Source organism: Acipenser ruthenus, chromosome 6 (genome assembly GCF_902713425.1).
Source record: "Acipenser ruthenus chromosome 6, fAciRut3.2 maternal haplotype, whole genome shotgun sequence".
In the NCBI taxonomy this organism is placed as follows: domain Eukaryota; kingdom Metazoa; phylum Chordata; class Actinopteri; order Acipenseriformes; family Acipenseridae; genus Acipenser; species Acipenser ruthenus.
The window spans coordinates 54,827,264-54,850,294 of NC_081194.1; the positions used below are offsets into that span (position 1 = coordinate 54,827,264).

Below are 23,031 nucleotides of genomic sequence, written 5' to 3' on the forward strand. Positions count from 1 at the left end.
GACTTTAGTGAAGACTGCATGTGTACGTGAGTACATTAATTATTGCAGATAGTAATTCATAGCCAGCCAGCATTTTTGTAAATAGCAACACATGTAATGTACAATAAAATAAACAATTTATTTGTGTCATCGGTGTCAATTTCAGGCGGAGCTTCATGGTCGGCAAGGTGACACAGCTGAGAGAATTTTTTCCTCTGTCATCCCGTCTGGTGCTGTCAGTGTCAGTTTCTCAGCACACAGTACAGTTAAATCGCTCAGTAACGAGGTGCAAACAGGTGATTGATCGATCTGCAGAGCATTTACGAAGGTGCTTTGTTAAAAAAAAAAAATGTAAATCTAAATTTATTTTATTTTTTAGCAAAATAAAATCTAAGCCTATTTTTAGGGACACCAACTGTTGTTGTTGATTCCAACTTAGGCACTTCACATCAGGACTACCAAGTTTCAAAAGGTATTAGGTCCTTTGGACTAGTTGCACAATATTGTTAGTTTCTAACCCTGAAATAACGTACCTGTAATTTTTCTTTTCATTGTTAACATCCTGACAACATTTTACACTTACAACTTTAAAGTCTGTTTCAAAGCTGTTTTCAAAATGGCCGCTGTAATGCACTGATAGTGTAAGGATTATTGCCCACATTGCCAAACAGGTAACACAGCAATAACGATCCATGATGTGGTACGGAACAGAAAAGCCACAGCATGTGTTATGATTTTTTTGCTGTTTTTTTTTATAGCTTTCCCTGCAGTGATTTAGAGTGGCCATTTTGAAAATAAATTTGAAACAGACTTTAAAGTCATAAGTGTAAAAAGTTGTCAGGATGTTAACAATGAAAAGAGAAATTACTGGTACATTATTTAAACCGTTTGTAACAACACGTGGGGACGTATAACGCTATCTTTTTCAGAACTCCACTACTTACTCTAAATACAGTATTACATTTTTTACAGCACACTGTCTAATCTGGCACCATTTTCCGATCCCAAGAGACGCCATATTGGACAGGTTATACTGCATTTCCTTTTTAAATAACTTTATTAAATGAAAGTATATTAAAAAGTAAAGCTTCTAACGATTTATTTGCTAAGAGTGTGATAAGAATAGGACCCAGTTACAACCTTGATTTTGATTTCTGTTTCATGAACGTTTATTACATAAATATGTTTTTATAGATATATGTGTTTGCTTAAGTAAAATAAAACAAGCACACAAAGCAGTATATATTATTATGTCTGCTCATTAGAACAAAGACTTAGTCCTCTATTATAGAAATTACCTTTCAAAAAAAAAAAAAAAACGTGTACAGGTCTTGCACAATAATAATAATAATAATAATAATAATAATAATAATAATAATAATAATAATAATAATAATAATAATAATATGTTGGCACAGAATCAGAACTAAATAACCTTTTGCAAAATAATGTAGAAACATAAAAATAAAAAGATGATAAAGATTTATCTAAAAGAATGTTGTTCAAATTATTTAAATAATTTATAACAGACCAATTTTCCCATAAAGTGTATCTACCATTATTAATAGTATTATTCTTTTTAAGTAGACGTGGATAAAATGGAGCATGTTAAATAGCTTAATATATCAAAACAGATTACTAAATTAAATTTGAACTTGATGTAGGCCATTGAATCACTTATTTCTGACTCACCTTCTGACAGCTTCTGTCAATAGGATCCATAGGAGTTGATTTGGGATGAATCATTCTCACATCATCTCTTCCACATTCAAGAACCGACCACAATTCCAACACCAAGGCTTTCACAAAACCTAAAACAAATTGATGCAAATTGTAAACACATATCTTCATTTTAAGTTGTTTCATTTATCTTGTAGTATGTATTATTTCGGATTGTGAAAGATGTCAAATTCCCACACTACGGGGTTAAGTTTCTGTAGAAGCAATGGTTTTGAGCAGTTTACATATTGATAGAAATTGTATCAAAGAAACAATCTGTACATATCATCTTAAAGGTGTGTGCATTCCAAATGAGCAAAAGTTTGCCCAGTTATCCAAAGGAAATATATATATATATATATATATATATATATATATATATATATATATATTTGAATAATTACCTGAACTCTGAAGTGCCACCACTCCAGGAGCTGTTGCAGCAACCTGAGTCACCATCACTCCATAACCAAATTTTTCACATCTACTGACCTGGAAACAAATAGTAAATTCAAGTGCTCAATGTTTATTTTGCTCCCACTTTTAACCATGTAACCAGATTATATTTTTTGTAAAATATGGATACTCTTATGGTAATCGTATCTTTAATTAGATGTAGACAATTCACTGAAATGAAATAATGCTTTTGATATCCAATTAGAAGGTGGATTCCCTAGTCTGGTAAAAATGCTTAAAAAAATCAAACTGTGGTTTATGCTATCATGGTATAAACTGATAAAATTAACCCTTAACACAAACCAAAATCATAACAATATGTCAACATTAATAACAGTAACATTTTAATTATTTGTAAATGCCTTATCTAAACACTACTGCCCTTTAAATCCATATTAATTCATATTATTGTAGACCCATAAAGAAATTCTGCACCGGCTGAATAATTTCAGACACATATTTACTAACCTAAAGAAAGCACCACTAAAAAAAACTTTTTTTTCTAAACAAACCACTGAGAATGTTAAATTTAATAACTACTATGTGTACCTTTCTTAATTTGTACAACTCCAGTCTATTTCCGCTGTGGAAAGTGGTACAGACTGAGGACAGCAAACACTTTGTGCGTCCCATTCCCATTCTGCTTTTAAAACTTTTAAAAAATAGATTTTTCGCCAAATCTGTATTTATAGTTGAAATGTTTAAAGCTTTTTGTCAAATTCATTTATAAACATGCCATGTACAATTAAAAGTAATGGAGTAACTCAGGAACTGATTGGTTCATCATTATTTTTAATCTCACAGACTATGTGTGAGTGAATGTCCAAACAATATGGAAATTTGCAATTCTAATTAAAACATGTTTACTACGGAAATGGGACTACTCACACAGCAGACCAACATCCCGAACAACAATGTTGACACATAATTTCATTAATAATTAACAATATCTAATGAAGATATAGTAACATAATGAATATGCAAATACGACTTTATTTTCTAATTAACTAATGCAAATCAGACAGCTGCACAAAGGAAATACTTTTGTTTGTTAAATTATTAACACAAAACAAAAACACACATTCAGAATTTAGAATTCAATTTTCATTAATTTAAAACCACACAGACAGTATTTAGTTGTTTTCGTAAAAGATTCAGTTAGCCATAAACCACTGTAAATTATTATTTATTTTTTTGGCTTGGCATGACATGAAATGAAATGATCTATTGTTTCTTGATGGTGCTAAGGAAATATACGTTTATTTTCAGTAACATCGCATAACCTTCTATTGTAAAGTGTGTTTCTACCTTGTGTATTTGTTCCTTATGACAACTAATGGTTAAGGTTAACACCCTTGGTTAACGTAAAAATGTTAATGAACTAGCCCTTTCTTTCTGACTCTTATTATGACATTTTTATTCAGTTTGTTCTTCTCAAAAACAAAACAAAACAAAACAAACATGCTTATGGTAATGTCACTTCCAGACATTAACTTTAATTACAATGTACTGCTCTCAAATACTACAGTCTGTGTTCACCTTCAAGTCAAACATGAGACAACACGGAAATCCTAGTACTGTATATACACAATACAGTAAATGTATTATTTAGACTGGAAATCCATTTGTAAAAAAAAATGTGCATCATTTGTACTGTAATCTGAATTCCAAATTTAGTTAAGACACTTCATTGTTGGTTAGTACTCAATGCCTTAATTTGCTAATGCACGCAAGACTAATTATAATCTGTCTGAGGAATGAACACAGGCAATATAATACTTAATATCCATCAGTTAAAATATTATAAGGGCATACAATTCATTAATAAGACTATGTGTCGCCTGTTTCTTTTAAGAAAACAGTATATTGGCAGAGCTTTAAGGACCATAACTCACCTAAGATCATAATAACATTGCAGCAACTGCAAGTAATACTCTACTTATTATTGCTCTTTGTAATATTTTTTCATTTGCCAGGTTTACTATACATTTACATTGGCACATTAAACCTAGCATACAGTAACATACCTGAAGTTTTTTTGTGAATCTGCTAAACATGTAGGTGACACACTCATTAGTAGCTCCTGTCTGCTGAAGCAGCAGAAGTCCTTTTGGTGTTGCAGCAAAGTTCAACAAATTGTCTAGTAATGTCTCCTCCCAGACCATGCTGATTGGGTAAACACAGAACACAAGTTATTGAAGGAACTAAAAAGACATATTATCCACAATGTCAATGGAAAAAAACCAGTATCTCATAGGCTTGGTTTACATGCAGTTTAGAAACTCCAAATAATCTCCTCATTGTCATGAGAGGATGATTTGGCATGTACATACCATGAAGACTCCTCAGACTAAAGGAAGTGCACAGCAAAAAAAAAAATGGTATGTCTAAAATGGGTGGGTAAATCGCCTTCTCACGCTAACAATTTTTTATTTATTTTTTTGCATGGCAACAAGCGAGACTTCGGCAGTAAAGATCCTGTTTATGACAGAACCACATGCAACTATCTACCATAAATAAAGGCTGTACCAAGCAATTATGTTAAGAATAGCTATGCTAAGCTTCTTTGACCAAATATAAACAATAAACATGCTATTGCATTTTGCAGGTAACTCATAAAATGAGTGTTTTATAATTTAGTTGCAAGGTTATAAAAATAAAATACTGAAGCTAATACAAACATAAAAAAACAACCGCAGCCCTTTGCAAAGCCTGTGTCTTCTGCCAGTTCTGTTGTCTATTCAATGCTCATCTTCTTTCTATTCCTCAAGGATATTATCCTCAAGTATTGCTCAACCTTGTTAGACAGCTTTTTGGGTCTTCCAGTCCTGGGTCTGTCAATTACAGATGATCTTTCTCTGTACTTGTTGATTATGCAAGCTATTTCACTCAATGTTTTTGTGAGCTATTTCACTCAAATGTTTTTCCTTCTTTATGCAAGTCAAGGTTGTTACAATAGTAGAAAACACTAGTGGAGGCTTTGACTAAATTGTTGATGCTCATAATGCAACAGAGTAGAAAAATGTAACATGTCTAATACTTTTGCACAGCAGTGTGTGTGTGTATATCTGTGTATATATATATATATATATATATATATATATATATATATATATATATACACACACACAGTACTGTGCAAAAGTTTTAGGCAGGTGTGAAAAAATGCTGTAAAGTAAGAATGCTTTCAAAAACAGACATGTTAATAGATTATACTTATCAATTAACTAAATGCAAAGTGAGTGAACAGAAGAAAAATCTAAATCAAATCCATATTTGATGTGACCACCCTTTGCCTTCAAAACAGCATCAATTCTTCTAGGTACACTTACACAAAGTCAGGGATTTTGTAGGCATATAGTCAGGTGTATGATTAAACAATTATACCAAACAGGTGCTAATGATCATCAATTCAATATGTAGGTTGAAACACAATCATTAACTGAAACAGAAACAGCTGTGTAGGAGGAATAAAACTGGGTGAGGAACAGCCAAACTCAGCTAACAAGGTGAGGTTGCTGAAGACAGTTTACTGTCAAAAGTCATACACCATGGCAAGACTGAGCACAGCAACAAGACACAAGGTAGTTATACTGCATCAGCAAGGTCTCTCCCAGGCAGAAATTTCAAGGCAGACAGGGGTTTCCAGATGTGCTGTCCAAGCTCTTTTGATGAAGCACAAAGAAACAGGCAACGTTGAGGACCGTAGACGCAGTGGTCGGCCAAGGAAACTTACTGCAGCAGATGAAAGACACATTATGCTTACTTCCCTTTGCAATCGGAAGATGTCCAGCAGTGCTATCAGCTCAGAATTGGCAGAAAACAGTGGGACCCTGGTACACCCATCTACTGTCCGGAGAAGTCTGGTCAGAAGTGGCCTTCATGGAAGACTTGCGGCCAAAAAGCCATACCTCAGACGTGGAAACAAGGCCAAGCGACTCAACTATGCACGAAAACACAGGAACTGGGGTGCAGAAAAATGGCAGCAGGTGCTCTGGACTGATGAGTCAAAATGTGAAATATTTGGCTGTAGCAGAAGGCAGTTTGTTCGCCAAAGGGCTGGAGAGCAGTACACGAATGAGTGTCTGCAGGCAACAGTGAAGCATGGTGGAGGTTCCTTGCAAGTTTGGGGCTGCATTTCCGCAAATGGAGTTGGGGATTTGGTCAGAAGTAATGGTCTCCTCAATGCTGAGAAGTACAGGCAGATACTTATCCATCATGCAATACCATCAGGGAGGCATCTGATTGGCCCCAAATTTATTCTGCAGCATGACAACGACCCCAAACATACAGCGAAAGTCATTAAGAACTATCTTCAGCGTAAAGAAGAACAAGGAGTCCTGGAAGTGATGGTATGGCCCCCACAGAGCCCTGATCTCAACATCATTGAGTCTGTCTGGGATTACATGAAGAGAGAGAAGCAACTGAGGCTGCCTAAGAAGAATTGTGGTTAGTTCTCCAAGATGTTTGGGCCAACCTACCTGCCGAGTTCCTTCAAAAACTGTGTGCAAGTGTACCTAGAAGAATTGATGCTGTTTTGAAGGCAAAGGGTGGTCACACCAAATATTGATTTGATGTAGATTTTTCTTCTGTTCACTCACTTTGCATTTTGTTAATTGATAAATATAAACTATTAACATGTCTATTTTTGAAAGCATTCTTACTTTACAGCATTTTTTCACACCTGCCTAAAACTTTTGCACAGTACTGTATGTACAGACGTGCTCAAATTTGTTGGTACCCCTCCACAAAAAACGAAGAATGCACAATTTTCTCTGAAATAACTTGAAACTGACAAAAGTAATTGGCATCCACCATTGTTTATTCCATATTTAATAGAAATCAGACGTTGCTTTTGATTTTTTATTCAACATAATATTGCAAATAAGAAAACAAATGAAAATGGCATGGACAAAATTGATGGGACCCTGTCACAAAGACGGCCGGAGTGGGTGGCGTCAGACCAGAAACAGGAACACAAACGACGGAGACTTGGGAGTTTGGTGGAGCTGAGCGAATGGTTTCGCTCAGCATTTAATAAAACAGCACAGAAAATAAAAGGGTTTAACAGACAAAAACACGGGACACGGCACTACACGCCAAAATAAACAGGTAGACAAAACGGACAGACACTAACAAACAGGGACGAACAAACACGGTGAGTGAAAACACTTATCTTTACGCTTTTGCTTTCTTTTGCTTTCTTTTACTTTCTCCTTCTCTCTCTCCCGTTCTCCACTCACCGAACACCTCACCACGAGTGACTAAACGTGCATCTATTTATACTGTTTGTGCTGGGATTCAATTACTAATTAATTATTCACTTGAATCCCAGCACGTGAATTCATTACGTGAAACCCCGTGTTCACATATTATATTTTAAATGCACGTGCGTGATGTGCAATCCCGTGCCTAAATACAAATATACACTTTAAACACACGTGAAACACAGACCTGTTTATATCCCGTGTACCAATCTATACACCAACATTAACATACGCACGCATACATACATACACAGAACACACAAATGCACACAGGGGCGGGGCACTTTGCCACAGACCCCTAACCTAATATTTTGTTGCACAACCTTTAGAGGCAATCACTGCAATCAAACGTTTTCTGTAGCTCTCAATGAGACTTCTACACCTGTTAACAGGTAGTTTGGCCTACTCTTCCTGAGCAAACTGCTCCAGCTGTCTCAGGTTTGATGGGTGCTTTCTCCAGACTGCAAGTTTCAGCTCTTTCCATAGATGTTCGATAAGATTCAGATCAGGACTCATAGAAGGCAACTTCAGTATAGTCCAATGTTTTGTTCTTATCCATTCTTGGGTGCTTTTAGCTGTGTGTTTTGGGTCATTATCCTGTTGGAGGACCCATGACCTGCGACTGAGACAGAGCTTTCTGACACTGGGCAGTACGTTTCGCTCCAGAATGCCTTGATAGTCTTGAGATTTCATTGTGCCCTGCACAGATTCAAGGCACCCTGTGCCAGGCGCAGCAAAGCAGCCCCAAAACATAACCGAGCCTCCTCCATGTTTCACTGTAGGTATGGTGTTCTTTTCTTTGAAAGCTTCATTTTTTCGTCTGTGAACATAGAGCTGATGTGACTTGCCAAAAAGCTCCAGTTTTGACTCATCTGTCCAAAGGACATTCTCCCAGAAGGATTGTGGCTTGTCAATATGCATTTTAGCAAATTCCAGTCTGGCTTTTTTATGTTTTTCTTTCAAAAGTGGAGTCCTCCTGGGTCTTCTTCCATGGAGCCCACTTTTGTTCAAAAAGCGGCGGATGGTGCGATCAGAAACTGACGTACCTTCACCTTGGAGTTCAGCTTGTATCTCTTTGGCAGTTATCCTTGGTTCTTTTTCTACCATTCGCACTATCCTTCTGTTCACTCTGGGGTCGATTTTCCTCTTGCGGCCGCACCCAGGGAGGTTGGCTACAGTTCCATGGACCTTAAACTTCTTAATAATATTTGCAACTGTTGTCACAGGAACATCAAGCTGCTTGGAGATGGTCTTGTAGCCTTTATCTTTACCATGCTTGTCTATTATTTTCTTTCTGATCTCCTCAGACAACTCTCTCCTTTGCTTTCTCTGGTCCATGTTCAGTGTGGTGCACACAATGATACCAAACAGCACAGTGACTACTTTTCTCCATTTAAATAGGCTGAATGACTGATTACAAGATTGGAGACATGTGTGATACTAATTAAAGAAACTAATTAGTTTGAAATATCACTATAATCCAATTATTTATTACCTTTTCTAAGGGGTACCAACAAATGTGTCCAGGACATTTTAGAATATCTTTGTAGAATAAGCAATAATTCATCTCTTTTCACAGCTTCTTTGCTTTATTTTATGACATACCAAAGGCATGCAAGTATACATGATAAAATAGCTTTTAATTTCATCACTTTTCAGGAGGAATGAAGCATTATTTCAATGAGCTGTAAGGGTACCAACAAATTTGAGCACGTCTGTATATATATATATATATATATATATATATATATATATATATATATATATATATATATATATATATATATATATATATACACATACATACGGGACGAATACAGCGGTTCAGAATAATTTTCCTTTAAGGTCTCACTGAACTGACACATTTCAATTGAAAGCTGGTTAAACTTTTAAATCACACTATTAGGTTGTGCTGTGTGTATAATCTCCAAAGTGCTTTCAATTAAAAACAAATTATAGCTTTTTAATCTGTAAACAGATGAGTTTCGCGTGGCCAATGCAGATCCACATTATAAACATATAAATATAACAGACTACATCGATTGTGTATAGAGTTTAAGTAAAACCTCTTAAACCTTATTCACAGGGCAATATTTGTTTTACAAGAACAAAAGCATGACAATGTAAAACTGTTGGTTCCATACATTTCTTCGAAGAGTCAAATATGGGTCTTCTCAGAATTGCTTGGTACGGCCTTTATTTATAGTAGATACACAAAAAGGTCCGGGGGGAATAAAGCATCAACTGAGGAATTTGTTCCCAGTAACAAAAATATAACAGCATTCTGCTGGTGAGAGCCTTGCACTGGCCCTGTGGAATTCAGATTCAGGTGTTGCATTATTATTATTATTATTATTATTATTATTATTATTATTATTATTATTATTATTATTATTATTATTATTAATACCTGGGAAATGTGGGCAAGTAGGGCAGCCTATAGATGTATTACCAGTAGTTAAAACATTTACTCTACTAAACATTTAGACTGTATATGTTTTACATTTAAACTCTACCATAAGATTACCATAAGGATCCGAATTTTGGAAGCTACCCTTCTAATCGGGAACATTGTATATATTATATATAATATCTATGAAAATATATATGTGGTAAAAAATGTTTAGCAAATAATGCATGGATAGTACAAAGTGTTCTCATATGGAATATTGGTATTTTCTGGTCAGAAACACTGAAATATAGCCTACCATATTTTAATATTAATTGGGTCATTTGAATTTTGAAGGAGAATTTTGTTCCCTAAGTAAAAACTACATATAAATCCAAATTGCTCCAAATGTACTACCAAAATATCCTGTCAAAAAGCTGAGACTTTTTTTTTGCATGTAAACCAAAACATAGTTATATTTACATTAACATGACTCTGCCAATGTAACATTACAGTAATACATTAATACTAGGTTTTAAATAATTAAATCAAGGTGGCCATTGAAACTAGGATGGAACAACTTTGTTCCTTCAAACACAAATGCATAAAAACATAGTGTATATCGCGCCTACTGCACATTTTTAGATTTACTGAAAATACTGTACTTGTTTTACAGATTACAATTATAAAGTCAATGTGGTAAAAAACCACAAAATTTAAGGATGACACACTTATAATTATGTAACAGATCCCACCAAACTACTACACTTACTTATTTTGTAAATCCTGAGTTGCAGAGCTTGAAATTGCTCCAGGTACAGGAGTAGGGACTCTCTCTGACAGAGAGCTGGCCTAAAAAGAAAATAAGGATATAGATATAGATATTATATATATATATATATATATATATATATATATATATATATATATATATATATATATATATATATATAGCTCTAGAAAAAATTAAGAGACCACTGCAAATTTTTCTTAAATCAGCATTTCTACATGTATGGCAGCCATTCCATTCCAGTGTCTGTTGAATTCTAACACAGGCACACCTCATTCTACTGAATGAGGTACTGATTAGGGGATCACCTGAACCAAATCTTATTTAACGAGGAAAAGTATAAAAACCACTCCTGTGGTCATCACTATCCTCTTGCAATAGGACCAGCTGGATGGCAAAACAGTGCTAGTAGTACCTCAAAAGTAATTGAAATCAAAAAATAACTATTGACCATGCCCAAAGAGTTGAAAAGGAAAGTTTTGAGTGAGGAAAAGAAGGGTTCAATTCTGGCTTTACTGGCAGAGGGATACAGTGAGCGTCGGGTTGCTTCCATCCTTAAAATTTCAAAGACGGCGGTTCATAAGAACAAGGTCAAGCAGCACACATTGGGGACAACAAAGCTACAGACCGGCAGAGGGCGAAAACAACTCTCCACTGACCGGGATGACCGCCAACTCATTCGAATGTCACTCAGCAACCGTAGGATGACATCAAGTGACCTACAAAAAGAATGGCAAACGGCAGCTGGGGTGAAGTGCACGGCGAGGACGGTTTGAAACAGGCTCCTAGGGGCAGGGCTGAAGTCGTGCAAAGCTAGAAAAAAGGCCTTCATCAATGAGAAGCAAAGAAGAGCCAGGCTGAGGTTTGCAAAAGACCATAAGGATTGGACCGTAGAGGACTGGAGTAAGGTCATCTTCTCTGATGAGTCCAATTTTCAGCTTTGCCCAACACCTGGTTGTCTAATGGTTAGACGGAGACCTGGAGAGGCCTACAAGCCACAGTGTCTCGCACCTACTGTGAAATGTGGTGGAGGATCGGTGATGATCTGGGGGTGCTTCAGCAAGGCTGGAATCGGGCAGAGGCCTTTATTGTACCCAGTGCCTGCCAGTCACAGCATTATAAAAGGATTTGCAATAACTTTCATGTTTTATTTTTTCTTTGCTTGTTGCGGAGGAAAGTGACTCCCCAACCCTATCTTCTCTGAAAAAAATTCCCAAGCACTAAAAACATCTGGAGAAGCACAGAAGATTGAGTTAACTGAAATACAAATAAATATATACATATACTTGGGTGGGTCAAACCTTGACAGCATGGTTATATAATGAGACCCATTCTGCATTTTAAATGTGGCCTTTTAAATCACTAAACAGTTTCTGCTCTCCAAAATTAAAAATAACAAGCTTTCAGGGATGGAAAATCCACTGAGAATAAAACTTTAATTGCCTTCTTAATTATCCACAATATAGCTTTTGAGCTGTTACTTATCAAAGGTTAACCTGTCTTATTTAATTAACAAATTAATTATTAACTTAACATAAATGTAGTTATGTTAGAAACCCCCCTATAGCTGACTCCAAATCAGAATGTATTATTATTGTTAAACTTTATAATGTAGCAGATAGGCACCTTTTTCCAAGCTTGGACAATGCTGTCATGCAGTCCATATGGTTTGAGGACTTGCAGCCCCTCACAGGTATTGTACATTTGACGGCAGACAAAGATAAAGGCTCCTTTTAGACTGGTCAATGTCGTAGATTCCGACAATGCAGGGATTTTTTCAACAAGTAGCTTTCTGGTAAACTGGACTATCACATGTGCAGCTGAAATGCTAAAAGAAAAACAAACAAGAAATAAAATATGTGGTTCTTAACTCACCTCAAACACATGCTGTGTGATAACTATAAGGCCTAGAGCATTTATCTGATGCAATAAGTTTTAAAGAGGCATAACAGTGTATAACAGAGGGAACAGTTGTGTCCCAGACTATACCTAATATGTATCTATATGTTTTCCACTATAAGGTAGAACTCACATATTCTCCTTTAATGCACTTACCTTTCTCCTTCAGCAGAACTGTTGTTTTCTTCATAAAGAAAAAGTGAAAGTCCCCGTTCAGTAGTAGCAATTCTTGCCAATATATCTGCTACGTGTGTTAGTGTAGTTTCAGCACGGTTGAAATCCACCTAATAGAATTAACACAATTTTATAATAATTTCTGATAAATAAAAAAAAAAACAGACAATTTAAAAAAAATGACAAATTACTGACATTTATTATCCAACTCATTAAGATAATGGTTAATCTTAGAAATAATAGAAATAACTCAAATTGTTAAACAACACTAATTTAACTGTAGCCAGCCTTTTTGTAGTCAACATTTTTGCATTAACATTTCACATTAGAATGTCGCCTCCTTTTGTTCAGTTGAAGGGATGCAATGTTAAAAAAAAAAAAATAATAATAAATGTGATGCTAACCTGCTTTCCTTTGAGTAAAGCAATGATGGGGGATAGAAGACTCTCAATGACTGGGATTGTATAGATACACTCTATAGCACACTCTTTACGGTCACAGAGAGTTCTTAGTACTTCCATCACAAGACTTGTTGGAGAAAGGGAATCTAAAAAATATGAATTTATTATTGTTTCTTTTTTACACAGACAAAAAGCATTATTGTACTAATCAGATATATGTAAATAACATGAAAAAGAAGATCACTTTGACCTACAGGTAGTGGACAAAAAAATAGAAATACCAATGTAAAGTCACTTAATAGGGCGTTGGGTCACTATGATATCCCGGTCTGTGGAGTTCTCGGAGGACCGTTTTTGATGAAACTGGCACCAGGTTGAAATTTGCAGTCAATTGATCTGCAGTTGCTCGCCTGTTTTGCCTTGCACTTCTAATTAATGCACGGATATCACGATCCTGGAGGATGCGCTTCCACCCACTGTTGCCCTTTGCTGATGCTGTCTTTCCCTCGGAGTTCCATGCCGACTTCACCTTAGACACCGTTGCTCGTGAAACATCAGCAAGTTGAGCTGTCTTGGTCACTGAAGCTCCTGCCAAACGCGCCCCAACAATCACCCCTCTTTCAAAGTCACTGAGGTCTCCTCTTGCAGCCATGCTAGCCATAATTACAGGCAACCAGGCCTGTCCAGCATTTTTATACATGACCCTAAGCATGCTGGGATGTTATTTGCTTAATTAACGCATGAGCCACACCTGTGTGGAAGCCCTTGCTTTCAATATACTTGGTGTCCCTCATTTACCCAGGTGTTTCCATTTTTTTGTCCACTACCTGTATATATCCACAGAAAAGAAAAATACCTTCATATCCAATAAATTAAAACCTGTCTAATCTATAACCTCTACATGCCAGAATTCTGTATAATTCGGCATGATTCATGGGTCCCGATACAATCTAGAGCCTTCTTTATGGAATCGGGCATGGTTTTTAAGTCTCTTCTGCCTAAAACAAATGTAAATCTGTGCAATACGGCATCAGGACGGGTGACAAAAGCAAGATGTCACCTGTCATGCCGGCGCCATTCTGAACTGTGCAGTTGTTGAACAGCAAATAAATGTCTAAATGTCCACCAATGGGCTCTCTTGAAAGAATATTTGCGCTTAACAAAAAAGCTGAATGTTAACCAAAACCAACACAAAAAGAGCAAAATGAAAAATTCAAATTCGCAAGGCAAACCATTTCAGACATTATGAAAAGAAAAGATGCCTACTTTAAAGCAACACGGAGAAAACCTGTGAATGCCTGCAGAAAGCGTCTAAAGAGTCTTGAGTCATTAATGTACTGTAATACAGTTGCTTTTTTGAAGTGTTCAAATCATTGTCAACTTTTTTTAGTTTCATATTAGATTTTTTACAGTAACTCTGTAATCCAGCACACTGTCTAATCTGACACACTTTTCCTAGAGGTTTTACTGTATAGGGCAGCAGTGAGGAGTAGTGGTTAAGGCTCTGGACTCTTGACCAGAGGGTTGTGGGTTCAATCCCCAGTGGGGGACACTGCTGTTGTACCCTTGAGCAAGGTACTTTACCTAGATTGCTCCAGTAAAAACCCAACTGTATAAATGGGTAATTGTATGTAAAAATAAATAAATAATGTGATATCTGTATAATGTGAAATAATGTATAATGTGATATCTTGTAACAATTGTAAGTCGCCCTGGATAAGGGCGTCTGCTAAGAAATAAATAATAATAATAATAATAAAGTACATTCAATTTTGCAATAAAGAACAGTAGGGTTCAGTATTTCAAGATACTGTACTCAACAGGCCAAGCTTTTACTCTAAGGGATAGTTCCACAGACCCTGATTGGACTCCCTTATCTATGGTAACTTCAGTTAGTCCAAGATGAGTGATAATCAGTGTCTGTGAAACTAGCTATAAATCCTAAAATGGAGGCACAAATTGGGCCCACTTTTTTTTTTTTACATTATAAGCAACTTCCTTACTTGAGTATATGTAAAGTATTCTTTATAGTCATCAACATAAATGTCATATGAAGTGGTTAAATTTAATTTGACATAACAGGAATGTTCATATGTTGTATAAATCTGCAACAATAAAGTATATGTAACACAGATGAATTCTAATATTAATAATAATAATAATAATAATAATAATAATAATAATAATAATAATAATAATAATAATAATAATAATAATAATAATAAAATGATACAGTACTTGATTAGAGTAATTTACCTGCATGGGTAATACCACTGATTGTGATGTTTGGATGTTTGTACATTATACGAATTAGCATCACAATGAAGTCCATCAGAGTTATTGGGTCTGTAAAAATGGAAAAGGAAACAAATTATGGCAAGTATGGCATTTATCCATTTTAGGTCCTATTACAGTCTACACGTGACATATTTATATAATGTACAGTGTTCATCTTATGGTATTTTGTTGTTTCAACTTCTGTTAACTCCGCTAACACAGGCTTATTTTGGATTGGAAAAGCATGGTTTTGACTCTCTGCCAGGGGTGATTCTGTTAGATGCAAATCAAGTGTGATGGATGTGGCTGGCTGTCAGCCTGAGGGGCCCAAGTACTTGTAGTAAATAAAATTAACAGTAGATAGCACCAGAGCTAGCCACTTCATTTACTGTAGGTCCTTCAGCACGTGAAAGGCAGTTACTAAACTACAACCACTTAAGTCATGATAATACATTTAATGCCAACGAGACTCAATGCATAAAGTGTCACTAACAGATAGAAAGTTAAATACTCTACAGCAGGGGTTTTCAACCGGGAGTACGCATAACACTGGGGGTACTTCTAAGGGTATGCAGGACGACTCAGAAATGCAAAAATAAAAATGAAAGTCAAAGAAAATAATGATCTTGAATTGTTTTATTAACAGTATTATATATTATCTCTAAACCACTGTGCATATTCAATTTTTGTTTAGCAGCTCAAAGGCTATTATAGTATAGTTTCAAAATGATCATCCATCTGTACGCGTGATTTCGATTGAGCGGATTTTCACTATGATATTAGGGTAGGTGAAGCAGGTGTCTGGTGATTCTGCCTATAGAGAGCTCTTTATGCTGCTCATGAACTTTGCAGTTTTCAACTGAATACTAATCAGAGAAGCACAATCTTTCTGCATTTTTTTAAAGTATAAATGCTCCGGTAAAAAAACAATAATCACAATACTGATACTTTGACTGTTTTTTTCTATTAGGCACGGCTGCCTAATAGTAACAGCGGCTGAATTTGTTTTCAGTGTTTGATAGAGTATATTCATATTATTTTTATGTTGGCTTTAATAAAATGTTTATTGTTAGTTATTACAGTTTTATCTTGAGGTTAATGTTTTTGATAGACTAAACATTTTAAATGGTACACATAATTATGCTGAACCAGTCAGTAGTGCAAAAATTGTAAAGGGGTACTTGAGCAGAACACTCCAGACAGTTACAGGTACAGTTTAAAAAAAAAAAAAGTTTGAAAACCACTGCTCTACATTATAAAGGTAAATTGTTTGTGTACCCCAATTGTATCAGCTTCCTCATACAGATCTGTCTCACTCAATTATGAAAATGACAACTCAAGCCAAGTGTTTTAGCATAAATATCTGTACTATGATTTTATTCTTTAACTCTGTTGTGAGTGTTTCACAGCCTCCAGACAGCTCTATACCCATGGGTCATTATAGTTCAGTAAATTCAAGAACACTATTTAAATGTGCTTGTATTTCTAAAGGCCACCATACACAGGGCGATTTTTGTCACGGCAATATGTTGTCAGTGATTTATCGTGAGAACCTTCTCACCATACACGGGCCGATTTTTGTCGTCGAGAGAGAATGGCAGAAGAAGGACTTGCGGTTTTATGTGCTTGTGCAGCCCTTGCTGTGATAGTAAAGAGAAATAAAAATAAAAGGAGGAATATGAATATCTGGGTTAGAAAATGGATTCAAAGGAGGGAGGAAAAGGGGGCATTTAATAATTTAATGTCAGAACATGAGGATTTAAGTGGTTACAGTAATTCTGTCAGGACCAAACACAGCAGTGCCATCTACTAGAAGCAGGATGGATGCCGACCAGTTTACCTCTATGATGGATCTCATGTGTCAAACCCTCACTGCGGCCGTGCAGGGGGGTGCAAGAGCTGCGGAGTCAGACCCAAGATTGCAGCAGCCCACTAAGATGACAGCCGAGGACCATCCAGACGCTTATGTGGATGTGATCGAGGTGATGGCGATCTCTGCCGGGTGGCCCCAGGCTCAGTGGGCTGGCTACTTCCCGCCGCAGCTAACGGTGGAGGCGCAAGCGGCAGCGAGTACCCTGGACCCAATGGAGATGGTCGACTACCCCACACTGAAGGCGACCATCCTCAACCACGTGGAGGCGAATCCCAAAATGAGTGTGAATTAAAAAATTGGCCAGCAGGTGACGTGAGTACAAGTGGGTTTAGTGCCTGTACTTCTGGGGCGGGACTGTGAGCAGTTCAAAGACTGGTTGGCTGCTGTGATGGCCACGTCTACCCTATTAGGTAAGAAAGAGGAAGTAATTGGAGAGATCTAAATGGGAACAACGGGCCGCTAAGCATGTGGGCTGGCAATGGAGGGAGTCTGAAAAGTTTCAGGTGGGGGCGATTGGTGAAGAGTCTGTGGGGGAGGCTGTGGAGCCAGCATAGGCCCCTGGCTTGGCTGCCTCAGCTCAGGACCGACCCGATCCCGAGCTAGAGGCCATGGGAGCTGATTTTTTAGCTCGCTCCCGTGACTTCTGGCTCGAGCAAGTGCGTGACGACATGCTGGGCAGGCTCTTTGACCAAGCAGCTATGATTAATGGTAGGGTGGTCGAGCCTAGACGCTCCGCCATGTACCCTCACTTTGAAATTGCTTGAGATCTCTTGTACCGGGTTGAAAAATTAACCCAGACAGGGGAAGTGCGTTGCTCGTTGCTCATTCCGCAGCATTTTAAAGAGAATTAGTTGCAATTGGCGCATGCTATTCCATTCATGCTATTGGTCATTTGGGAAGGGACAAGACCAAAGCGAGGCTCGTGACACGGTTCTATTGGCTGGGGCTGGATGTTTTTTTTTTTTGTTGTTGCATTCTCATAAGACTTGTCAAATTCAAAGCTTTAAACTGCATTGGGAAATCCCTTTAATTTCTCTAGTTGGTTTCAGAAACAGAAAGAGAGGCTGTGCCGTGCAAGAAAATCAAGCATCTGCGGGACACTTGGGTTCACCGCAAACACGTTTATTGCAAACCTCTAACAGGTACCAATGAGAACAAAGATACATAGAGACAATAACGTCACAATAGTAGTAACTCGACAGTAGTTGCACACTTAAGCTGAACCTTCTTTCCTTTGCTGTCTTCCACAATGAAATCCTTCTGGTCACGGGCACATTCTCCTGCGGTTTTTGCGTGTAGGCATTTTTTTACATTTGGAGCTAATTATATTATTATAGTCATTTATATTGTAAGTATTATTGTGTATGTGTATACATGTGTATTATGAAAGCATAGATTAAAAATAACATTAAAATATAAACCTGTATGCTAGGGGTACACAGACAGTTGATAGGTCTGGAAAGGGGTGACAATCAAAAGTTTGGGAACCACTGTCATAGGGGATAATGTGATCACACCCAATGTTCGGCCAAATCTATAGCAAATGTTGTTATGGATGTTTGCTTTTTATTGCCATCAGTAGCTCCATCCACAATAATTGTGAATGTTTTCATTTCAAACTGTGAAGCATTGAACTTGTGTTTTTGTGGTACGGCAATTTTGTTTGGCATAATTATTTACATACCATGGTTCCTCAAAATACTTCCAAACGTGGCTTACTTTGTTTAGGCATGCCATTTTAAATATAGAACAAACTCAGAAAAAACGCTTGGCTTGCTTTATTTAGAGATGCCATTTTAAATATAGAACAAACTCAGAAAAAAAATGCTTGTCATTAATGTTATTACCTCTCCGTGGAATTGATACCATACCATGCCTACTACAGGCATAAACACACACAGTGCACCAATGAAGCACCAGATCGACAGAGAATAAAACCCGCCCCAATGGCAATCTTTCTGTTGCACCAATTAGAAAAGCTACTTGGAGGCAACTGCCAAACCCCTTCCTTTTTATAATATCCACCCTTACTGTGGCACTAGAGCAGGAAAGGAAAGGAAAAAAAGGGGTTTATATTTTATTGAAAAGCTTACCTTTTCTGTTTTTGACCTTCACAGGAAACAGTTTCCTTCCATGTGTGTATATTAGAAGTCTTCCCAAAAGACAGAGTGAATGAACAAAATAAATATATTCCAGTTCCATGCCAGTATATAAAGTTCTTCGGATTGTGCCTTAGGGAAAGAAAAATAATGAAGCAGGATATTATTGTATGTTAAGAGGCACATAAAATAAACACAAATATACACAGAAAACTGATGGAACAATCACACTTACCAATAAGCTGCTCATGCTGCACATGACTGATGCTGTCATTATAAACTGAGCAAGATTCAAGATAATCAATGCATTGCTGAAGAGATGCTACAATCTGTCAAAGATAATATCATTGTTATGATTAAAAAACAGATCAATTTTAAGTTTCTAGCAATTAAACAACCATCTTGTTATTTATCTGTTAATTTTTGCTCACTCACACAATACAATATCAAATTCTCACATAATCTCCTAGCGCGGAGTATCAACACATTAAAACCATAACCTTATTCTTCACAACTCCAGACTCATCATCATAGACTGTCATGAGAAACACAATGCTACAGGGGATGTTGCCATGCTATATTCTAAGATACAGAAGTAGATTTTATTATGCTGAATGTGAGGGTATGTTGGAATTTAGCACCAAAAACATCATTCCAAAACATGAGAAATTCTCAGTACACTTTGCCACTGTTAACCAAGTTTTCTGCAAGTTTCACCTTTTGTTCCAAGAGAAAGAGATGTGATATATTTTATTGGACTAACTAAACAATAATTAAATGACAAGCTTTCAAGACCTCAGACCTCTGAGAAATCGAAAGACTGTGATTAATTATTGTTAGTTAATCTAATAAAAGGTATCACATCTCCTTCTCTTTGTCTATCATCTCTGCTGATACGGCTACCATTTCATCTATCAATAACCTTTTTTTCAGAAATACCAATACGTTTGTATACTTTCCCTTTTAAAGCATAGGTACTTTTTTACAACAGAAAACCAAATAACAAACTTACCAAAGATTTGTATTTTTTTTCGAGAAGCCTCAAGACCACTGTCCTACTGTAATAACCATGCTATAAAAAAGAAAATGCACATTGAATGTACAAGGAGAAATCAGTCTAGCATACTTGGCTATACTAGCATTCTCTTCAAGTGTTTTTCCCTATTTCAAGGCCCTGGTTTTTAATAATTAAAAAAGGCAGATCTGACAAAAAGTAGGCAGCTCTGTATGCTACAAGTTTACATGGTACAACTAGGTATATTGTTTTTTGCTTCTCATTGCTTACCATCCACTTTTTGAACCAGGTAGCTTCAATGTCTAGCATGGCGAGGAAGTAAACCGGCTCCAGGGCTTTTTCTGAGCCAGTTGTCCTTAGACTCTGCTCGTGAGTTACAGTCAAAAGTGACAGGGTGCTTTCTATTATCTCTTCCATATATCTTTAACAAATGAAACACACTTAAAGTTGTATATTTGCTTAACAATAATAGTATAAAGTAGAGATGGGCATACCCTGTCCTGGAGGGCCATTCTACACCTGATTTAATTAGTATAAATGACATAATACTAATAAAATTAAGTTTGGAACAAATACCTCATCTTGAAGGGCAAGAATTGCCCATAACTGGCATAAAGCATTTCAATGTTTCAGCTGTAATTAGTGCACAATCATAGCTCTGGATAGGTCAAGTGCTTCTAATAAACTCTTATCTGGTTTTATCATTTTAAATAAATATCACATTCAACTGTTACAACAACGTTAAAAAGTAAAAGAAAAATATAGAAACTGAAATTACTAATGGCTACATACTTCTCTGGATGCCTAATCCAAAAGGAAGGAACCTCTTTTTGAAACTCATTTAGCAAGCGCACCTGGAATAAAAATGTTATTAAATAAACAACACAGTATAAAAAGACATATGTAAAAGAAATATAAACCCAGTAAAACAAATCATACTTTTTGGAGTAGCCTTGCAGCATCTGGACTGGATATATCTACACCTGCAGTAAGAGTAGGAATGCGCATTGTCCTGGAGAGGAAGTCTGATTCCAAATTTTTTGCTGCATGAAAATACAAAAAAATGTAACAGTAATCAGAGTGTGACAGGTATTATATAAGCTTACAATTGTTATAGATCTTTAGCAGATACTCTTTAACTGTTGTGTAATTTTTGAGAAGGCCTTAATGATGAAAAGAAACAGATCAAAAGGTGATAAAAGTGATATCCATGATTTTTACTCCGACTTCCTATTTTAGAGTGGTATTTCCTCATATTTGTTCTCAAACACTCATTTATGTGCAGTACACTGTTTTGAAAAAGCGTTGCCATACATTTTAGTAAAATTATTAAGACCACTATTGTAAGTAAAACATGGGTTCCAAATTATGAATTGCAAATAATGCAAAACCTCTCTTTTTGAAATAATAATGATAAAAAAACATTTACTTTCTGAATATTACTTCTCATGCAGTATATACAAATTATTTTATACCATACCTAAACTAGTATAGATTTCTCTTGTGATGTTCAGGGGTGAAGAGGAAAATGTTTTTGCATAGAATCTCAGAACCTTGTCCTGAAAAAAGAAAAATGCAAAAGCCTTGCTTTGCTTTAAATGATCATGATAAGATATACAGTACACCCTCGCTATAACGAATCTGTTGGGGTCCAAGCCTTTTGTTTGTTATATCGAAGGGGTTTGTTATAGCGAAAGGACAATCAAAATGAACAATAAACTGAGCAAGTTAATGAGATTGTGAATAAAAGTAGAATACATGTACCTGTTCATCTCATGTATGCAGTATTCGGCCTATGCGTTATCCTATTCGTTAAATAATTAAAACGCAGTACAAAAAACAAACATTTCGAATTGAAGCTGAACTTTTATTCAAAATCAATCTGACATGAACTGTTTCAAAATGCAACAAATCTTAATCCAGCATGAAAGAATCCCAAACTGATCTTTTATTCCAAATCAACCCAACATGAAGTTTTTTTGTTGTTGTTTTTTCTTTAATCAACTTTGCTTTGCCGCATGGTTGCTGAACAAGCCAAAAAACAAAGTGCTTTTTGAAAACCTATATTCACGACAGAGATATGCCCGCGTTACTCCTTTTTTCAAACGATCAATATAGTTTCCAGCTTTGTTGCAACGTAAAATGATTTTCATTTCGGATCTATAGTTACACAGTGCGTGCTTTTTATTAAACAAAAGAGCTGACTTCACTGCAGAGGTGGCATTCCATGCCTACAGACCGAAATGTTGACAGTGTGTGTTTATATTAACTTTTTTATATTTTTCATTTGGGGTCCAATGGCCAGGTTCGTTATAGCCGAAGGTTCATTATAATGAAGGGCGTTATAGCGAGGGTGTACTGTATGATGCTGGTGAATTAATTCTATCCATACTGTACAAACATACACACACAACCTCACACAAATAGGACTCCAAGAAGTTAAAATAATGATACAATGTAAAGATTAAAAAAAAGACCAGAGACATTTAAACTAAAATTAGATTTACACTCATTGCTGAATCTGGGTCTGCAAGAGCTGCTGAAAGATGCTTGCGAAGTATGGTCCAGCTTTCACAGTTGATAACATCAGAGGGAGGGGCACAGCAGAGAGTCTGCAAAGCATCCCATCGGACCTGCGGAATGAAGGGGTAAAAATGAAAATCTGATATCACAGTAGTAAACTATCTTCAGAA

The 23,031-nt window shown here is 36.3% G+C and overlaps 1 protein-coding gene across 3 annotated transcripts in view; it reads right to left on the reverse strand.

Annotated features, from left to right (window-relative positions):
• tbc1d32 (TBC1 domain family, member 32) overlaps positions 1-23,031 on the reverse strand; it is a 78,344-nt gene that overhangs the window by 51,696 nt on the left and 3,617 nt on the right. For all 3 annotated transcript variants that reach the window (XM_059025539.1, XM_059025538.1, XM_034019172.3), the window contains exons 6-21: positions 22,846-22,971; positions 21,819-21,897; positions 21,278-21,381; positions 21,131-21,192; positions 20,609-20,759; positions 20,336-20,395; positions 19,559-19,652; positions 19,318-19,455; positions 15,331-15,420; positions 13,078-13,220; positions 12,656-12,783; positions 12,227-12,428; positions 10,583-10,662; positions 4,182-4,320; positions 2,103-2,190; positions 1,672-1,790 (exon numbers count right to left, since the gene is read on the reverse strand). In XM_059025539.1, the coding sequence (XP_058881522.1) occupies positions 1,672-1,790; positions 2,103-2,190; positions 4,182-4,320; positions 10,583-10,662; positions 12,227-12,428; positions 12,656-12,783; positions 13,078-13,220; positions 15,331-15,420; positions 19,318-19,455; positions 19,559-19,652; positions 20,336-20,395; positions 20,609-20,759; positions 21,131-21,192; positions 21,278-21,381; positions 21,819-21,897; positions 22,846-22,971 (1,803 nt within the window). The remainder of the gene's footprint in view (positions 1-1,671; positions 1,791-2,102; positions 2,191-4,181; positions 4,321-10,582; positions 10,663-12,226; positions 12,429-12,655; positions 12,784-13,077; positions 13,221-15,330; positions 15,421-19,317; positions 19,456-19,558; positions 19,653-20,335; positions 20,396-20,608; positions 20,760-21,130; positions 21,193-21,277; positions 21,382-21,818; positions 21,898-22,845; positions 22,972-23,031) is intronic.